This window comes from Alligator sinensis, unplaced genomic scaffold, assembly GCF_000455745.1.
Source record: "Alligator sinensis unplaced genomic scaffold, ASM45574v1 scaffold93_2, whole genome shotgun sequence".
Taxonomy (NCBI): domain Eukaryota; kingdom Metazoa; phylum Chordata; order Crocodylia; family Alligatoridae; genus Alligator; species Alligator sinensis.
The window spans coordinates 1,427,290-1,445,605 of NW_005841854.1; the positions used below are offsets into that span (position 1 = coordinate 1,427,290).

General features: G+C 41.0%; 1 protein-coding gene across 4 annotated transcripts in view; it reads left to right on the top strand.

The window, feature by feature from the left end:
- Positions 1–15,562, top strand: part of GGPS1 (geranylgeranyl diphosphate synthase 1) — a 20,463-nt gene extending 4,901 nt beyond the window's left edge. Inside the window, exons 1-3 of one of the 4 annotated variants that reach the window (XM_006016347.3) lie at positions 1,675–1,713; positions 7,599–7,669; positions 14,368–15,562. In XM_006016347.3, coding sequence (XP_006016409.1) covers positions 14,389–15,129 — 741 coding nt within the window. In that variant the 5' untranslated portion in view covers positions 1,675–1,713; positions 7,599–7,669; positions 14,368–14,388 and the 3' untranslated portion in view covers positions 15,130–15,562. Of the gene's footprint in view, positions 1–1,674; positions 1,714–6,355; positions 6,416–7,598; positions 7,670–14,367 lie in introns of those variants that run through there. The other 3 variants (XM_025213464.1, XM_006016346.3, XM_014523920.2) reach the window with 3 other exon arrangements.
- Positions 15,563–18,316: the final 2,754 nt, after the last annotated feature.

The window sequence follows — 18,316 nt, forward strand, 5'->3', positions numbered from 1 at the left end:
GGTTGGCGAGGTTCGGTGCTTGTTTGAAGGCTAGGATGGGTGGCTCTGGGAAGATCTTTTTAAGAATAGGGTCTCTTTCTAGTATGGGTTGCAATTGTTTGAGGATTTTCCGTACAGGTTCAAGGGCGGGGCGATACGTCATAACCAGCGGTGTGCGATTTGTGGGGGTTTTTCTTCTGTACTGCAGCAGTTCTTCACGTATCCAGGTGACTCTTTCAAATGTGCGATCTACCTCTGGACGAGTGTCCTTGCTGGGTGAAAGCCTTTTTAAGATTGGTGAGGTGGCAATCCCGGGTGTTCTCTTCAGTACAAATGCGGTGGTATCTGAGGGCTTGGCTGTATATCATAGCTTTTTTGGTGTGTTTAGGGTGATCGTTGGTTCTGTGCAGATATGTATGTTGGTCTGTGGGTTTCTTGTATAACGTGGTCTGTATTTTATCATTCTGGATACTGATCATCGTGTCTAAAAAGATGCTGGTGCTGGAGTATTCTAGAGAAAGTTGGATGGAGGGATGGTGATTGTTGAATTTTTGTGTTTCAAGCTTTTAAGTGTGGAAAAATCTTGTATGCTGTCATTACAGTCCAGTTGCCATTTCACTTCTGATTCCACTGCCGTTCGAGGCAAGGCATTGAGATGTCTCTTCATTCTTGATCTAAGCTCTTTTTTTTTTTTTTTTTTTTTTCCTTAGCCAACTTTTGAGAATGCATACTCTTCTTCATTTTGTGATGGGTAGTATCAGAAGAATCCTCAGGCAGTGTAGACATTAAGACACAGTGACCTTCAGTCAGTGTTCCTTAACTCTTTCAGGAGTTAATTGAAGATTTATCTGGTTCATCCTAAACAAAAAATTTGCATAGTGTAACTTTCTGACCAAAAGTCTTGAAGATCGGAGTCTTGAGGGTCAAGTGCCAGCAAGTTGAGCAGCATGCCTATAAGTGACCGGGATGTTCAGTGACCTAAGGGCAAACAGGACTCCAAAACAGTTAATTCGCATCTTTTATAAGCATCAGTGTCATGGTGAATATAAGTTAGCCAATTGCAAGGTTTGCCGATTTTGCACCTTTATAGACTGACTAAATCAGAGATTTATAGCGTAAGCTTTCATAAGCAGAGGGCTTATTTCATCAGGAGCTGTGAAGGGACTGCAGGAAGCATTGCTGCATACAGGAAGCATTGCCACTTAGTAGAAAGGGGTTAGAATACAAAGGGTAGGGAAGGGGGAGGAAATAAACAGGGAGCATTACAGAGAGGGTTGAAATGGGTAGAAAACAAAGCAGTTTTACCCATTAGGGAACATAGGGCTTATAAAAGCTAATCCAGGCAACAGGATCAGAAGCCATAGTCTCAGTTTAAACCCGGGTAGGCAACCACCAGCATGGGCGTCAGAATGTGACACGCAAAGGCATTTTGCTTGGCACACGCACCTCGGGGCAGATGGGGAAGGGGCTGGGGCTGTGCTGCCGCAACAAGGATCAGGCCCCTCACAGCCCCACCTGCCAGTCGCCCCTGGCACACCAACATCTTACAAGTCGAAGTTGTGAGTGTCCAAAAATGTTGCCGACCCCTGGTTTAGACTATGCTTAAAGATACAGTCCAGTCTGTGGGTGATTTCTGGTCCTGCAACTTCCCAATCAAATTCATTTTTTAAATTTTGTTGTCTAAAAACAGCCACTCGGGGGACAACAGAGGAGATGCTGAAGCAGAGTAATTTGGTACGTTCTTATTGATGTGCAGCTAAACCCTTTAGCAATTAAAAAAATAATAATAATCTTGGAACTATCATAAGTACTCAAGTGCAGGATCACTTCCAAATATTAGCTTTGATAAATTCTCTGTCACTAGTCCCTGGCTTGTTGTCTTATAAGTCACACTCTCCAGCAGTCCTGTCTTTTACATTATCAGGAGCACTATGCCTAGTAAAGTTCAAATTCATTTCCCTATCACTGGATCTTGCCTCTTTCTTCCTGTAAGTCTTTCTGATCCTGTCTCATATTATCTTACTTCTAGGGTGGGGGGGTGTTTTTTTGTGTGGGGAGTGGTTCTCTTTAAAGTAGTTGTTAATTCTGGGGCTTTTCCCCAAAAGAACCACTTTGTCATTTCCTTTTCTGTTCTCTCTTAATACTACATAAATATTGCCTTACTTGGGGCAGTTGAGGTAGAGAACTGTTGGCCTAGTGTCTGGCCAAGCCAGTTTATGAACTATTTGGTACTTTGTGCACACAGATGTTACTTGCATTTATTATTGTTTTGCTTATGCTATTTTAAGAGTTTTCTTTCTTAATATGCATTATAGCAGACATGTCCTGCAGGCTAATTCTGGCCCACTGAGCTGTATCATCTAGCCCCATCAGTCTTTGAACCAACCCCATGCACCAACCCTGACCCCATGCATTGCATGAAGCACAGGGTTGGACCCAGTGCAGCACACACTGTATGCACACAAGGGGCTGTCATAGGGGGTATTGCTCCATGCAACACCCCTCGCTGGACTGGCTCTGCATGCTGGCTCCAGGACCAGTCCATATTGAGCAGAACCAGCATGCAGGGCCAACCTGGCAGGTTATTATATGCAGTACACGCCCTATGCTGGCCCCCTGTGCTGTATGCAGTAGTGTCTACAGCTGATCTGTCCTGCACCATGGTCTGGTACTGGCACTGCACACAGCATGAGGTAGCAGTGTATGCAGCCCACACCCTGGACATGCTGGACCAGCCCTGTGCACTGGCTCCAGTACATGAACAGCCGGAGGCCTGTTCTAGCTTCCAGGGCTGGTCTGGCAGGGTGCTGCATACAGCCTGTGCCCTGGACCTCCTGGCATTGCATATGGCACAAGGAGTCAGTCCTGAACCAGTCTGCAGACAAGCCTAGCAACACTCTTCTGACCCGTGGGGCTGAATGAGTTTGACATCCCTGCATTATAGTTAATGGGACATCTCTGAGTTTGGAGCCCGGTCAACTGTACTCGTTATCCTTGCTAGTTTTAGTAGACCATTCATAACAACTCAAGTAATTGTCCATAAGTATTTTAAAATACCAGATATTTTTACATGATATCAACTTAGTTAATTGTTTGCCTTGAACACAAGGGCAAAGGGATTTTTTTTTTTTTTTGGTTTTTGAAGGGAGAAAGTTCTTTTCCTTTTTTGTACTGCACAATGATGCCACAATTTCTATTTAGCATGGAACGATCTGATCACACGTGCTTTAGAAAATAAGCTTACACGTGCCAGAAGTAGCTTTCTTGGACATGGAAGCAGATGTTCTGTATGTTCCAGTAAGCAGTGTTGCTGTTATTTGAGTGATATGACATGTCTTGCAGCACTGCAGTAAAAATTCCACTTGGGTGCAATGTTCCCTTTTGAGTAGTCCTTCCCACAGAAGTATCAAAATGCCACCACACTTCTGAGTAATTGTACAAGCTGCAGGTTATACTGAATTTCTTTAAACTGCAGGCTTGGTGTTGCTTTTTCAGCAGGTGCTTTTAGTATAATTTGCTTCAAGAAAATCTACTAGGAAATAAAAGCTGCTTTTTCAAAAACTTTTCATTAGGAAACTCAAACATATTTAAAACACTGTGCTTGCTTGTGGGAGGTCTTTTTTTTTTTTTAATTGCCTATTGCAGGTATTAGGCTTGCTATAATTGGAATCTCCTTAATATAACTTTAGCAGCTGTTTGAAAGTTACATTAGCATTTGAAAATGTGCATTTTCTACTGTAGTGCAAGCCAATCCTTTATTTATTGTGGAGAATCACTTCAATATTTTAATTTGCACATTTGATACATTTTGTTTGGTTTTTTTAATGTTCCCAGTTGGTTGCACTGTCTTGGATGCTACCATGTCATTCCCCTGGTTAGAACAATTTAAAATATTGATTTCTCTTTATTATATTTTAATCTCATTTTACATACCTTAATTGAAGTTTTTCCTAGAGAGGTTCAATCTCATTTGTTGCAAACATTAAAACTTGTTTCTATGTAATTAAATGTACCCTTTATACATTTAAGTTGGCATTTCAGCTAGATAGGGACACTATATAGCTATAAAAGTTTGTGATTATATAAATTTAAATGTATTGTTTGTTTGTATTACTTAAGAAAATGGTAGAAATGGTAAATGATGCTTGCTTTTTTTTTTTTTTTTCTTTGGGGGGAAGCAGATTTGCAATTTGAGCCAAGATGCTTTCATATGGAAATTAGAATTTTAAAATACAAGGAGGTGTGGGGGTTTTTTATTGTACTAAAACTATATAAATATGCCCAATAATAGCTTTTTAATTATTTTGCTAAATCTAACTTCTGAAACAAAGGAGGCATTATTTGTAACTATTGAACTATGTCTGGTCCCTATTGAAAAGCTCAGTGACAACCTACTATAGTCCCCTTCAATGTGAACTAGGGTATGTTGATAAAAGTGTGAAAACCAACTCCTCTAAGGAATTGGAGAACTGAAGCAGTCAAGCTGGGAGAAGAGCAGGTACTGGCTGCACTACCACTCTACAGTATGCAGGAGCTGGCTTGGCAGGTTAGCTGGGATAGTAAACTTCATCCTACCCTTCCATCTATGGGCGGAAAAGAGCTTCAGCTGTTTTTAAGTATCTTGGGCTTTAAGAAATTAGTGGCTGACCTGTCGGGTCATTCAAGGGACTTTGACCATCATACCAAAACTCCCAGAGCCCTGTGTTTGGGTTCTTTCTTACATGTAGGGGTTTTTTTACACCGTGGCAGAAAATAAACTTCATAAAACCAAAGGAAACAGTTAAACTTCCCAACAGTCCTAGGATGTCCAAGAATAGGTTGTCATACCTAAAACAAATCTGGTCACTTGGTGAAGCTGACCATCTTTCAGTTGTCCCTTTTTATTCTAATACTTGTCAAGTAGCACACTTAGAAAAAGTTGATAACCAGTCATCATGTGAGTTATTCGACTTTAGGGCTTATCAAGTGTTGCTTTCACAGAAGCTTCAGGGAGTATTGTATATTCAGAAGTTTGAGTTAAACACGATTGACAAATTGTCTTATGCAAGTAGGAATTCACGATCTAAAATGTCAGTGTGTTCCTGTCAGAAGGTCATTGTATTCTCCATAAATTGCTGTAGTGGGTGGCTAATGAACAGATTTCCTTAATGTTGTTCCCAGGAATTTAATTAAATTTTCCTCAAATCATTAGCATATCATGTAAACTTTTATTCATTAAAATAGATATTTAAAGCATTTGACTTGTAGACATATGCATAATCCTTTGCATCAAACTAATTTATATTCAGTGACTTGCTTTAATCTAAAACGCATAGTTGGAATTCTTGATTGGCTTGGTTCATCTAAAAGAGAAGTTTGATCTTTCACCTGTTATAGATCATCTTATTTACTAATCATCTGTTCATTTTAAGACCAACTGAAACTTTTTTTAGTTTGCTATATACCCCCAAAGGGGCATCTAGACAAGCATGGACATGCAGTATGTGGCACTGCAGACCCATCTGCAGTGCCACATACCTCACATGCAGGCATTCCCCATTACATTGCAGTGCAGGATGGTTTTTTGACCCCAGAAGATCCCATGGTCAAAAAAAACCCACCCCGAAAAAAACCAGGGCAGCTAACATACTAGCCAAAACCAGAGCCTGGCCGGCCGCAGCCACAATCCCGGACAGCCAGGCTCTCTGCTGCAGGAGCGCCTCAGCTGTGCCTCCCCCAGGACCCCAGGTAAGGCGCTGAGGCAGCGCCCTGCTTCTTACTTGAAGCAACTACGCTGGCCCCAGCCTCCCCTATCCCACCTGAGGTAACCTGCCGTGTGGCATGGGCATTCCCTGGAAACAAGTAGCAGCGGCACAAGGTGTGCTGCTACTACTTGTCCCCAGGGAAACAAATGTTCCCACTCATCTGGACACGCCTGAAGTCCTTATGCTGAATTTCAGTTTGTCAGCCATCTTTCTGTGGCTGGCAGACAGATTTAGAAGCTATTAACTTAAATTCTGATCCTAATCCACAGTGATAAGCAATTGGCAAAACTGTATATCTAGCATGCTGTAACTGGATAGTGTTGGTTCTAGATATCATAGTGAGATGTTTGGTGTGGAAGTCACTGATAAATGAACAAGATAAAAACATAAGTAGTACCATACAGGGTCAGACCAGTGGTCCATCTAGCCTAGTATCCTCTCTCCAACAGTGGCAGGAATGGATGCTTTAGAGCAGGGGCAGGCAATTATTTTGGGCGGAGGGCCACTTATTGAGTTTTGGCAAGCCATCGAGGGCCACCCATGATAGGCATCCAGGGGCATATAAATATTAATTTTCTAAATTTTTTTTTTTTAGGGGCCCCGCGGGCCAGATAGAATGGCTGGGCAAGCCGCCTCCAGCCCCCTGGCCGCATTTTGCCCACCCCTGCTTTAGAGGGGGAGAGTTGAACGAGGTATAGCTGAAGTGGTCTGTCCCCTGTCATATTCTCCCTGGCATCCACCATCGTTGGTTAAGAGCAGGGGTGTCAAACTTGTCTTGCACCTCTGGCCAGATCTGGCCCACAAGAATCCTCTGGCTCCTTGCAAGCTGGATCCAGCCCTGCTGTACATAGCCGCAGCTCTAGCATTCAGCATAACCCCCACTGCATGCCCATTGCCAGAGCTGAAGCTGCTGGAGACACTGTATGCCCCATGCCACAGCGGCAGCTTTAGCTCTGGCGCTGGGCATACAGCAGCAGTGGCTCCAGCATAGTGGGGGCAACGAACCAGGCCCATGGCAATGTGCGAAGCAACCAGGGCTGTATCAGCCGTCACTTGACTTCCTGATGCCAATTACCATGTCTACCAGAGTCCAAGTACCCTGAATTTTGTGGCAGGCCTTGCCCCCCAATTTCTGGTGGCCTGCCATTAGCCCAGCTGGCTGGATTTAAACCATTAGCCATATGTTTGATAGCAATTTCTCTCTAAATTAGGGGTAATTCTTAGTTCCCACTAGAAGCAGGAAAGGAAAAGATTCTGAGGCAGAAACTACAAGACCAGACAGTGGCAATGTGCCACAGATCTATTGTCTGGAATTTGCCTAGTCCCTTGTTGAACCTAGCTGTACTTGTCTGCCTCTGCAGCCTCCAGCGGTAATGAGTCCTACAGATTAACCAAGTGCTACATAAAAAGTACTTTATCATGTTAGTTTTAAATCTTGTTTCCTGCTAATTTTAGTGGCTTGCTTCTAGTTTTCTGGGACTTGGTGAATAACAGTTTCCTGTTCAATTTGTTCACAACCTTCATGATTTCATACACATCTGTTATACCCCTTTCTCTTTTTTTCCATACTGAAGAGTCCTAGTCTTTTTAATCTCTCTTGGTGTGTCCACTGCTCCATAACCTTGATCACCTTGTCTGATCCTCTCTGTACTACCTACTTGCTTTTATTGGAGAAGTGCACTTTTTCCTGTATCCCATAGCATTTGTGCTGTTTAACTAGTCCTTTAAGTAAAATTTCAGGGAAATTAGGAGCATGTTACTGATAGATTTGTTAACTGGCTCTTATAGTAATGCTTAAAAATAGGTGAAGGATTGGGATTTCAATAATTCACTTTTAGTCTTAAAAATTCCTTCAATATTTATCTTTTACTGTAGGTAAGCAAGTGAGAACCAAACTGTCACAGGCCTTTAATCACTGGCTGAATGTTCCAGAAGACAAAATACAGGTATTAGTTTTATTTATTTTTTTTTAAGTTGTTTGGATTTTTCTGGGGTGGTATTTTGTTTGTTTATTTTTTAATTTAACAGTACAAAAAGTGTTCACTTGGATGGCCTGAAAGGTATTTCTGACTCTTGCATTTCACAGTTAAAGATGCTAAAAAGCAAGGTTATTGAAAAACATTCTTTTAGGATTTGAGGTCTTGAATTTGGAGTTCACAAAGGAGAAAATCTGTTTGTTCTTGCTCAAAATAGTTTGAAGTAAATAAAAAATACATTACGACAAAGTGTGTTTTTTGGTTTGTTTTTTTTTTCAAAATTGCAATTAAGAAGCTCTCACTGTCATACTTTTAGTGAATTCATGTTGATCCTCCCTTTTGTCTGAGAAACTAGCTAAGTGTCTAAATATCACAAGCTGGATGGATTAGAATACCAGTTATTGTTTGATTTATTTCTTGTAGAAATAGCAAGCCAGCAGCTGTATGGAGTTCTTAGTGACTATTTGCGCATTTTTCTGTCTGTCTTGTAGCAATATCCTTTAAAGCAGCATTTGCCAAACTTTTTTGGGGTTTATGTCCCACTGCATTAAATCAACCACTTGCACATTTTAGCCACCAAACTTTATTCAGCACTTTTTCACTGTCATGGACAGTGGATTTGTTGGATACTGTTTTGCTTGTGGTCACTCCCTCCCCCAAAACTCTTTTCTAGCACACCCAAGGGGGCATTCCCTACAATTTGAGGAAACACTGCTTTTAAAGAATAAGGTGTTAGGGTTGAACAATTCTCAACTTCCATTCAGATTTTATAGAGGCTGTCTTGGGCCTGAGAACATCTGTTTTTTGAATGTTCAGCTTGCTTAATGGTTGTTCCACAGGTACCCTAGACCAGAGCTTTCCAAACTTTTCATGTTGGTGACACACTTCTTAGACATGCATCATTTTGCGACACAGTAATTCAGTTCCGGGGGAGGGGCCAAGGGAAGCAGACGTGAGTAAGGGAGCTCCGCGGTGCCCTTCCGCAAAATTTTCTGCATTTCGCGCGACACACCTACACACTGCCGCCGACACACAGTTTGGAAAGCTCTGCCCTAGACGGTAAAAGGCTTTCAGTTAAGTTATGCAAGCTGCATTTTTGCTCTGTTCTTTCCTGGGCAGCCTTTCCTTCTAGTCTCCATTACTTATCCATCTGACTTCACCTTGTTTGCTCATTCTGGGCCCCTGTTAACTCTTTCAATCCCTGTCAGCTGCTTCTGTCCACCCTTCATAAGCAGCTATGGTAGGGGCTCTGTTTTGAAAAGCATGCATTAAGCTCCAAACAATATTTTTGTGCACAACATGCAAACTTGTGTATGTACTTCTGTGCACATGACTTCATTTCGATAATATCCTAAAATGTTGCCCTAATACCTACATAATATGAATAGCATGTATGTATCTCGCATTCCTTAGTGAGTACACTTCAGTTTCAAATCTGATTTCTGATTCAGCAGCAATTAAGAAAACCGGAACAATGTGTTTCAGGTATACCACATTTCCCTGGGCAACTTGTCCCAAATTTTTCAGGGATTTAGTGCTGTGGCGCAATGTGTAGAATTTTCAGGCAATCACTTTTGGGTTTTGAAGTCAAAGTAGGTTTGAAAATACTGGATGGAATAAGATGATAGTTTTACAATTCACTATGGAGCAACTACTGTACTTCAGTTGAAATCCCACAATAGCAGAAAACCTTGGAAGACAGGGTTGTCTGCAGCATTCCAGTCTTCCTATTGAGCATCTCTCTAGCTTCTGTAAGATGAGAGAGGTAGTTAGCCATGTTAGTCTGAAGTCGAGCAGAATGCAGGTTAGATTTGCACCTCTTATAGATCAGCTGATGAAGTGAGCTTGTGGGGAAAAGGTGTGTGTGAACCTGTGTGTATCATATATTCTACTTTGGTTTGTCTGTAGTGCATATCTTCTCTTCCTTTTTTCTGTAGGATGTCCCATGGTGCTAACTTCTCAATCACTGCAGTCTGTCATCTTCTGAGATTTTACCATTACGTGGCTATCACTGTTAAGGCAGAAGCCAGGGTAGATATGTACTTACAGGCTAACTAAATTAGAGAGGTATAGCATGAACTTTCATCAGCCTAAGCTCACTTCATCAGATGATGTGCTGTAGCTCATACTATACACTTCTGACTTCTGCGGGACTTCAGACTAATGTGGCTAACTACTTCTGTTGCTTCTGAGTCACTGATGATAATCAAATTACATGTCCTGCTAAAGTAAGTTGGCTTCATTTCAGGTTCCTTTACCAGGCAGCTGACTAGCTGTCATTTCTCCTTGAAAAATAAGCATTAAACATTCCACTTCCTTTCATTTTCTGTACGTGGCTAAAGCATCATGCTTGTTTAGTGATGCCTTCTTCACTTGCATCTCATGTCTCAAAGTCATCTTACAGTGACTTTGTCACTACTGCTTGTGTACTAAATTAATCTGTGAGTGTGATTTCTTCTACCCTCTTTACAAACCACTGCCATATCTTTTCTTTAGGGGTTTCCCCAGACACTAGGTGTCTGACTCCAGACTTTGAAAAAATTATCTTTTTGTTTCTGAGGTATGAAAATATTACATCTACCAAATCTGTCTGGTTTTCCTGGCTACATGGTTTTTGTCAAGATCCAGTTGAAATCTGTTCCATTTAAATCAAAACCAGACACAAAAACCTCTGTGGTGTTGTTCTAGCTTGCACTGTAAACCACTTCCTCTGTATCAGGGGTGTCAATCTCGTCCCATGTGGGCCCCCTGTGCTGTAGCATGCAGCACATGCACCCAGTCCAGCCCAGTGGTGTGCAGGCTGGATCTTCTACCATGGGCGTTGTATGCAGCATAGAAGATCTGGAGTGTGGGCAGCATGTAGCATCCTGCTGGCTTGGCCCTGCACATTGACTCCAAGGATCAGATCTCAGGCCATCCATTCATGCTGGAGCCAGCATGCAGGGCCAGGCCAGCAAGATGCTATGTGCAGCTTGCACCCCATGTCAACCCTCTGTGTCACATGCAGAGTAAGCCCCAGAGTGAGGCTTGTGCTTGTGGCATAGGGTATGTGGTGCCCCAATCCAGACTGGCCTGGAGACATCACTCAGATCCAGTCTGGTGTGGATGCTACAGGCAGTGGTCTGGACCAACTTTCTCCACCCCCCACCCCATGACACTGGGTCTGGCATGCAGGGTCTGTCCAAGATGCACAGGTCAGTTCCAGACCATGGGCTATATGTCTGATACCCCTGCTTTATGCCCTATGGTTCACAAACTCACAAAAGTGCCTCCTCTACCACTCATACTGTCTAAATTGGTTTCTCTGACCCTGAACCGTATCTCCCTGGCCACGTACCTTTTTGCCTTTTTCTCTGCTTCTTTACTTTGTTTTGAACTAGTTTGTAGTCCGTTTGAATAACATTTCGTTTCGCTAATCAAGGGAGATGACCCAGATTTTTAAAATATCTCACTGAATTAAATGGTTATGTCGATCATTAATGACTTCTTGACAATCTTAATCAGGCTTTTGGTTGAACTGTCTGAAGCTTATATAGCAGATGAGTGAAACTGAAAAGGCAAAAGGAAAATAAGTTGACAGTTAAAATGCAGAACAATAGGATTGTGCAGGGAATGCAAGAAGTTCATGACGCCTTACAAGCATAAAATGTTTTTGCTGGATTTCCAATAGCACATTAAGAGAGTCTTTGTAACTAAAGATGACCAGTGATGTCATTTCAAGATGTTTACGTAATGTCGGGGTTTAAATTATGGGGGAGTTCAGGGGTGCTAAGCCCCCCTATAAGACTTGAAAATCATAACAGGGTGGGGGGGACACAACTTTGATTTTATTAGGGCATTGTGATAGGTCGCCCAATCTTTTTTTTTTTTGTCGCCCCTCTTTTTTTTTTTTTTTTTACCCCACCCCCCCCCCCCCCCCCCAGTCAAAGTATAATTCGAACCCTGTGTAATGTTAGTACTTTTGGAACAAAATTACTTTTTGCACAGCATCTTTTGGGGTCAAAATACTATTACTCTGTAACTGGCTTTAGTGTTTAACAATGTTAAAAAGTTCTGTTATTGTCATGCGCACAGTTTGAATTTAACACTTGTATGAAATGCAAACTCTTTTTTTCCTGTGCAGGTCTTATCTAATGTAAAGCAGAATTGATGTTCAATAAACAACACTAAAATTGGGCAGGGACCTTCTTTGCTGATGCTTGGTCCTTCTTTATGATGGGGACTCCCAGGTGCTAGTTCAACAATTAAGTCCTTGCAGCTTTTCAGAAGAACCACTTGGGAAGAAGCCAGAACACTTCCTCTTTAATGTGTTTTTTAAAACCTAGCATGAAGGTCCAGTTACCTGGCATAACTTCATAGTTAATGACATAAAAAAAATTATATTTATTTTCAAATGCAAAAATTGCATACATTTTCTGTTTTTGTGTGTAATACAGCATTCCAAATGTGCCTTTATGTCTGTTTATTGAAAACTGATGGCTCTCTGCTTATTGGAAAAGTAGCTGTTGTAGATTTTTTTTTTTTTTAATTAATTTGAGTCCAGTTGTATAGATCTGCTGTGGGCAAGACACTATCTTGCAGTATTCTTGACCAAGAGTTACTTGAGTCAAAATTGTTTTGTATAAATTACTAAGTTGTCTATATGACTAAAGTTATCAAAGTTTGTTGTATACCAACAAGAGAATTAAGAAGTGGGGGGGAGGGGAAGATCTCTGATGGGAAAACTAAAGAATATAGTCCAAAAGCAGGTGATAAAAAAGCCAGTGATAGAACTGTACTTGGTGGGTTTTTTGTTGTGTTTTTTTTTTTTTTTTTTTTTCCTCGACCAGACATCTAATGTATTTATAGTGAAGCAAATGAATATTTCAGTTTGTACAAACAGTTTTGCTTGGACATTGTTTAACCACAACACTTCATGCCCTTTATTTGCAGTTCAAAAGAAGAATCTAAGAAATCTTACACAGAATGTACCTGTTTCTTGGATAGATATTGTCTACAGCAGGGTTGGCTAACCTGTGATTTTATTACTTAAGCAGTGTGGTTTAGTATTTGACAAATGGGTAAGATGCAGTGCAGACCTTAGAAATGTTAATAACATGGTAAATATTTCAGTTTACCTGCTAGTAAAGTAACAATCCACTTTACAAAACTGTCAGATGGCAAAAATATATTGGTGGCTAGAGATCTTTGGATAAGAAGTTGTTCATTAATTCTGTGATGTGCTAAGAACTTCCCAGATGCTCCAAAAAGAATGGTCCTTGCTATAAAGAGCTCACAGTTTTAAAGATGAACAGAAAAGTTGGAGGGAAGGGGGATGATAACCTTGCCATGTATGTCTGTCTTAAGAACAACATTGGAAATTCCAAGAACTGATTTTTGTAGAGGCCTTTGAACTAATTTTAACCTGTCATAGATTCATATTGCCTAATCTTACCCGTTTTATGTTTTTACCCTCAACTATTACTTCAGTAGCTTTTACATTCAGAGATGGCAGTTAAAACTAGCTCCAAATAGTGGGTGTTAATAATAGAGAGGGTAGGGGGAAGTGAGAAAATTGTGGATAACTATCTTATCAGCTTTTAGCCATTAACGTAAACACCTTTTTGAAGAATCGCTCTCATGTTAGAAAATGGAGCTGTTAAGAACTAAGGCAAGAGAAGTGCAGATTACCACACGAGTTGTAGCTGTCACAGATTTAGGTGCAGTTTATAAAGATTATACCAAGATCACTGGGAATTAGGGGAATGTACAGGAAAGTTACTTGTGTATAGACTAAAAAGTATATCCAACCATAACAAAGTATCAGTTATACGCCTCTCTTGGGAATATGCATATAAAATGCCATAGAAATCCAGCCCTGCTTGGAGTTTTATTATCGTTCATGCCCTTTAAGGCCAAAGTTATTTCAGCTAACGGCAAAGGAGCCTCTAAAATTTTCTTCTCCAACTCTGAAATTTGTTGTATGGGTACAAAGTCCAAAAAACTATCCATTTCCTCACTAGTAACGTTCAGATTCTTGGTGTACACATTAGAGTAAAACTGACTGAACCGTTGGCTGATTTGTCTCCCTGTCATAGATATCATAGATATTAGGGCTGGAAGGGACCTTGCAAGATCATTGAGTCCAGGTCCTTTCCAGCCCTAATGTCTATGATATCAAAGAGAATCAACTTGGACCAGAGACTTTCAGTACTCCCAAAACATGTTTGTTTGGGGTTGTTTGTTTGGTTGGGGTTTTTTTTTGGGGGGGGGGGGGGGGTTCGTTTTGGGGTTTTTGCTGGTTTTTTGTTTGTTTGGTTGGGTTTTTTTGCCTTGAAATCTACTTCCCTTCCCCACTCTGTGCCATCGCTCTGACTTATAATGTTGTGTCAGGTCTGTTATGTGACTATTCAGGACTAGAATAGAGACTTTAGTATCCATATGACAATCCCAGTAGAATTTGGCATTTTACAATATTCAACCATCAACGGTTGGTCTTGGACTGTGTTATATACAACAAAAGGTATTTGTTTGTTTGTTTTTAAGTCTGCACTGGGTTCCCTCTAAACTTTAAAAAATATTAAGTATACTGCCAGAGATGCATGTTGGAGATGCACAGGATATTCTGCAAATTTAAAACCCATTTTCCATCACAAGAATTAATTATTTTGTTTCTCTTTTTGTATTAGGTTATCATTGAAGTGACAGAGATGTTGCACAATGCCAGCCTGCTTATAGATGATATTGAAGATAACTCAAAGCTACGGCGAGGCTTTCCAGTGGCCCACAGCATCTATGGAGTTCCAGCTGTAATAAATTGTGCTAATTATGTATATTTCCTTGGCCTAGAGAAGGTTTTAACACTTGATCACCCAGATGCAGTAAAAGTATTTACCCGTCAGTTACTGGAACTTCATCAGGGCCAAGGCTTGGATATTTATTGGAGAGATAATTATACCTGTCCCACAGAGGAAGAGTATAAAGCCATGGTACTACAAAAGACAGGTGGTCTTTTTGGACTAGCTGTGGGCCTTATGCAGTTGTTCTCCAAGTATAACAAAGACTTAAAACCACTCCTGAATACTCTTGGCCTCCTCTTCCAAATAAGAGATGACTATGCTAATTTACGGTCAAAAGAATATAGTGAAAACAAGAGTTTTTGTGAAGACTTAACTGAGGGCAAGTTCTCATTTCCAACTATTCATGCTATTTGGTCCAGGCCTGAAAGCACTCAGGTGCAGAATATTTTGCGTCAAAGGACAGAAAATGTAGACGTTAAAACCTATTGTGTACAATACCTTGAGACTGTGGGTTCCTTTGAGTACACACGGCAAACTCTGAAAGAGCTTGAAGCTGAAGCATATAGACAAATTGAATTACTTGGAGGGAACCCTGAGCTTGTAGCTCTAGTTGAACACTTAAGCAAAATGTTCAGAGATGACAAAAATTGACCCATAATTTATTTGACACTTGCTTTGGGGCTGAAGGGGAATTATTTTAAAACGGAATTTTAAAAAAAGACATTACTAAAATAATGTCATAAGTGTGGAAATGCTTATTTCACATTTATTTATATTTTGCTTCCTATGATTATATTGAACACAGTTCAAGGTTGCTTTGAGGGTATTGGAATGAAGTGCAAATGATCACTGTCACTTAATTGGAACTATCTATGAAATATCTCGTACAGAAATAAAGTTGCATAGATCCGGTAAAACCCGACACTAACAATATTGTCTCCCCTATATAGTCAGGGTGGTGGTGAGGGAGCAGGGGTGTTTATTTTAGCCATAAATTTAATTGACTTCTGGTAACTGTTAGATAAAGTCTGACAATGTGGGTTTCTGGCTATACTGCTATATTAAACTGAATCATCTTCCTTAAGTTGCCTATGCATTGTTTTATTTTATTTTTTTAAATGGTGAGATTGGGTAGAATTTTATAAAAGATTCCTTAACACTCACAATAACACAGATTTGACAATACTCATTTTTTATATGGTATCAATAGATTTTTGTTACACAGAACATGGAAGGAACAGACAAACCAGTTTTATCAAATAACTGTGAAGGTATTCTTTTAAGATTTACAGATTGTAACTTGACCAGGAGTGTACCAACAAAGGATATATACACAGTCCTACAATTCTTCACTTCCTGGGTGGCTGTGGATGTTTCACATACAAAGGGGACTTACTTTCTAAAGAAGGAAACAAACAAAACTAAACAAAAAAAAGCACTAAGCAGAGACATAAAGAAGCAAGAGCTGTAAACCTTTGTGGGGACTAGGTACCTGATTTCAGGAAAAAAACCTCATGATTTCAAAGCTGCTGTTATTGTCAGACCAAAACAAAAGGAAAATTCCTGCAAAAGAAGCTTCTAAAAATCATGTATTAGGTCAACCAGATCAGCACAATTTGACATTGAGGTTTCAATAGATGAGGCTGTAAAGGAAATTTATAACCAAACAAGCAAATCACCAAGACCTGGTGGGTGCCTCTATACAAGATGCTTTATTGCAGAGTAGTGTAGTTTACTGGGCAGTAAGCATGTGCATCTAAGCTGTTGTGTGATTACCTCTGTGTACACTACACAAATGCATGTAAATCTGGACAAAAATATTTTTTTTAAACCAACACTAATGAATGTTGTAGATGTTCAAATTTTAGAATATAATTTGGTATTTTTCTGGTTCCAAGAAGTCCTTCCCCTTGCTGAAAGGAGTATTTCCAGTGGCAAGGGGAGGGACTTCTGGTGGCAAAGGCTGGGTGCTAGGGGGTGGGAAATCCAGTCCCAAGATGGCATCCAGGGTGTGGGGCACCTGTCAAGGGGCAGGGCTACCCATGCGGCCCTCGACAACTTGCCAAAACTTGGTAAGTGGCCCTCCACCTGAAATAATTGCCTGCCTCTGGGCTAGGCCTATTCAGCTTGAAAGAAAGACATTTGAGGGGAGACATGATAAGGGTTTACAAAATACTAAATGGTAAGGAGAAAATAAATAGGGATTTATTTGTTATCTCTCTCACAATACAAGAACTAGGGGTCATAAAATGAGTTAACATAAAATAAGTTTTAAACTTATTACCCACTCATTACGAGTAGGTAATAAGGTTAAAACTAACAAAAGGAAGTTCTTTTTCACATTAATTCAAGTGTGGAACATGTTGCCCCCAGATGTTGAAGCTGATAGCTTACCCAGATTCAAACAGATTGGAAAAATTACTGGAGGAAAGGGGCATCAGTAGCTATTGAGCACGAGAGTTGGGGATACAACCTTTAAATCTGAGCGTTCTGGACTTTAAATGCTAAAGACTGGAAGTGAGAGAGAAACAGTAGAAAAAAACTGTTGTCATACCCAGTTCACTGTCCCTCTCCGTGTGATACAGGATACTGTATAAGATGGACCTATAGTCTGACCCAGTAAATGCCAATTCTTATGTTCTAAAAATGTGGATTTAATTTTCTTTTTTCACACTTTCCATTTCTAAATTATAAACATTTTTAATATCTTTTGACGAGACTGCTATTTTACCTTTTTTTTTTTTTTTTTTTTTTAATGTTTCAGCATTCCTGAAATCCTTCCAAGTTTGTTTGTATGGGTTTGTTTGGTTATACTGCCTTTTGCAAAAAATGTTTCAGTGAAATGGTTCCTTTTTTAATGAGGGAAAAACAATTGAGGAGATCCTGGAGTCAAAAAAAGTGGGGCAGTGCATGTGACGGCAACATGCACTGTCCAAATTCATAGCCTGCTAAGTCTGGCCAGCCAGAGCCACACTCCAGCTGCCAGCCAGCCTTCCTGCCATGGCTGCAGCTCCCTGAGACCCCCCAGGAACTGAGGTAAAGCTGTTGGGGACAGCACAGTTGCTGGCCCCATCCTCCCCTACCCCCACCTGAGGTAATCTGCGCACCAGAGCATGCATGGCAAGGTTATTCCCCAGGGACAAGTAACTACTTGTCCCCAGGGAAATAAATGTCTGCACTCAACTGGATGTGCCCTGTGAGTGAACTTCTAGCTAGATTAAGTGAATTATTATACAGGGTCTAGAATTAAAGAAAAAATTTTGCAATTCCACAATTAAGACTCCAAGGGTGCGTCCAGATGAACGCGGACGTGCAGCATGCAGCGTCACAGACCCATCTATGGTACTACCCACTACACAGGCAGGCATTCCCTGTGCTGCTAATTTGCAGTGTGGGGGGTGGGGTTTTGACATTGGGAGATCCTAGGTGGGGGGAAAAAAAGAAGTGGGATGGCACACATGGTGGCAACCTGCACTGCCCAAAATGAATCCGATTGGCCAGAGCCATACTGTAGCTGCTGGCCAGGCAGAGTGCTGGGTTCAGATGACCCCAGCCAGATGCCCATCTAAACTCCTCTTAAAGACCCCCAGGGTAGGAGAGAGCACCACCTCCCTTGGGAGCCCATTTCAGATTTTGGCCACTCTAGCTGTGAAGTTCCTCCTAATGTCCAGTCTAAATCTGCTCTCTGCTAGCTTATGGCCATTATTTCTTGTGACCCCCAGGGGTGCCTTGGTGAGTAGAGCCTCACGGATTCCCTTCTGCACCTCCATGATGAATTTATAGGCAGCCACAAGTTTGCCTCTCAACCTTCTCTTGCGGAGGCTGAAGAGGTCCAGGT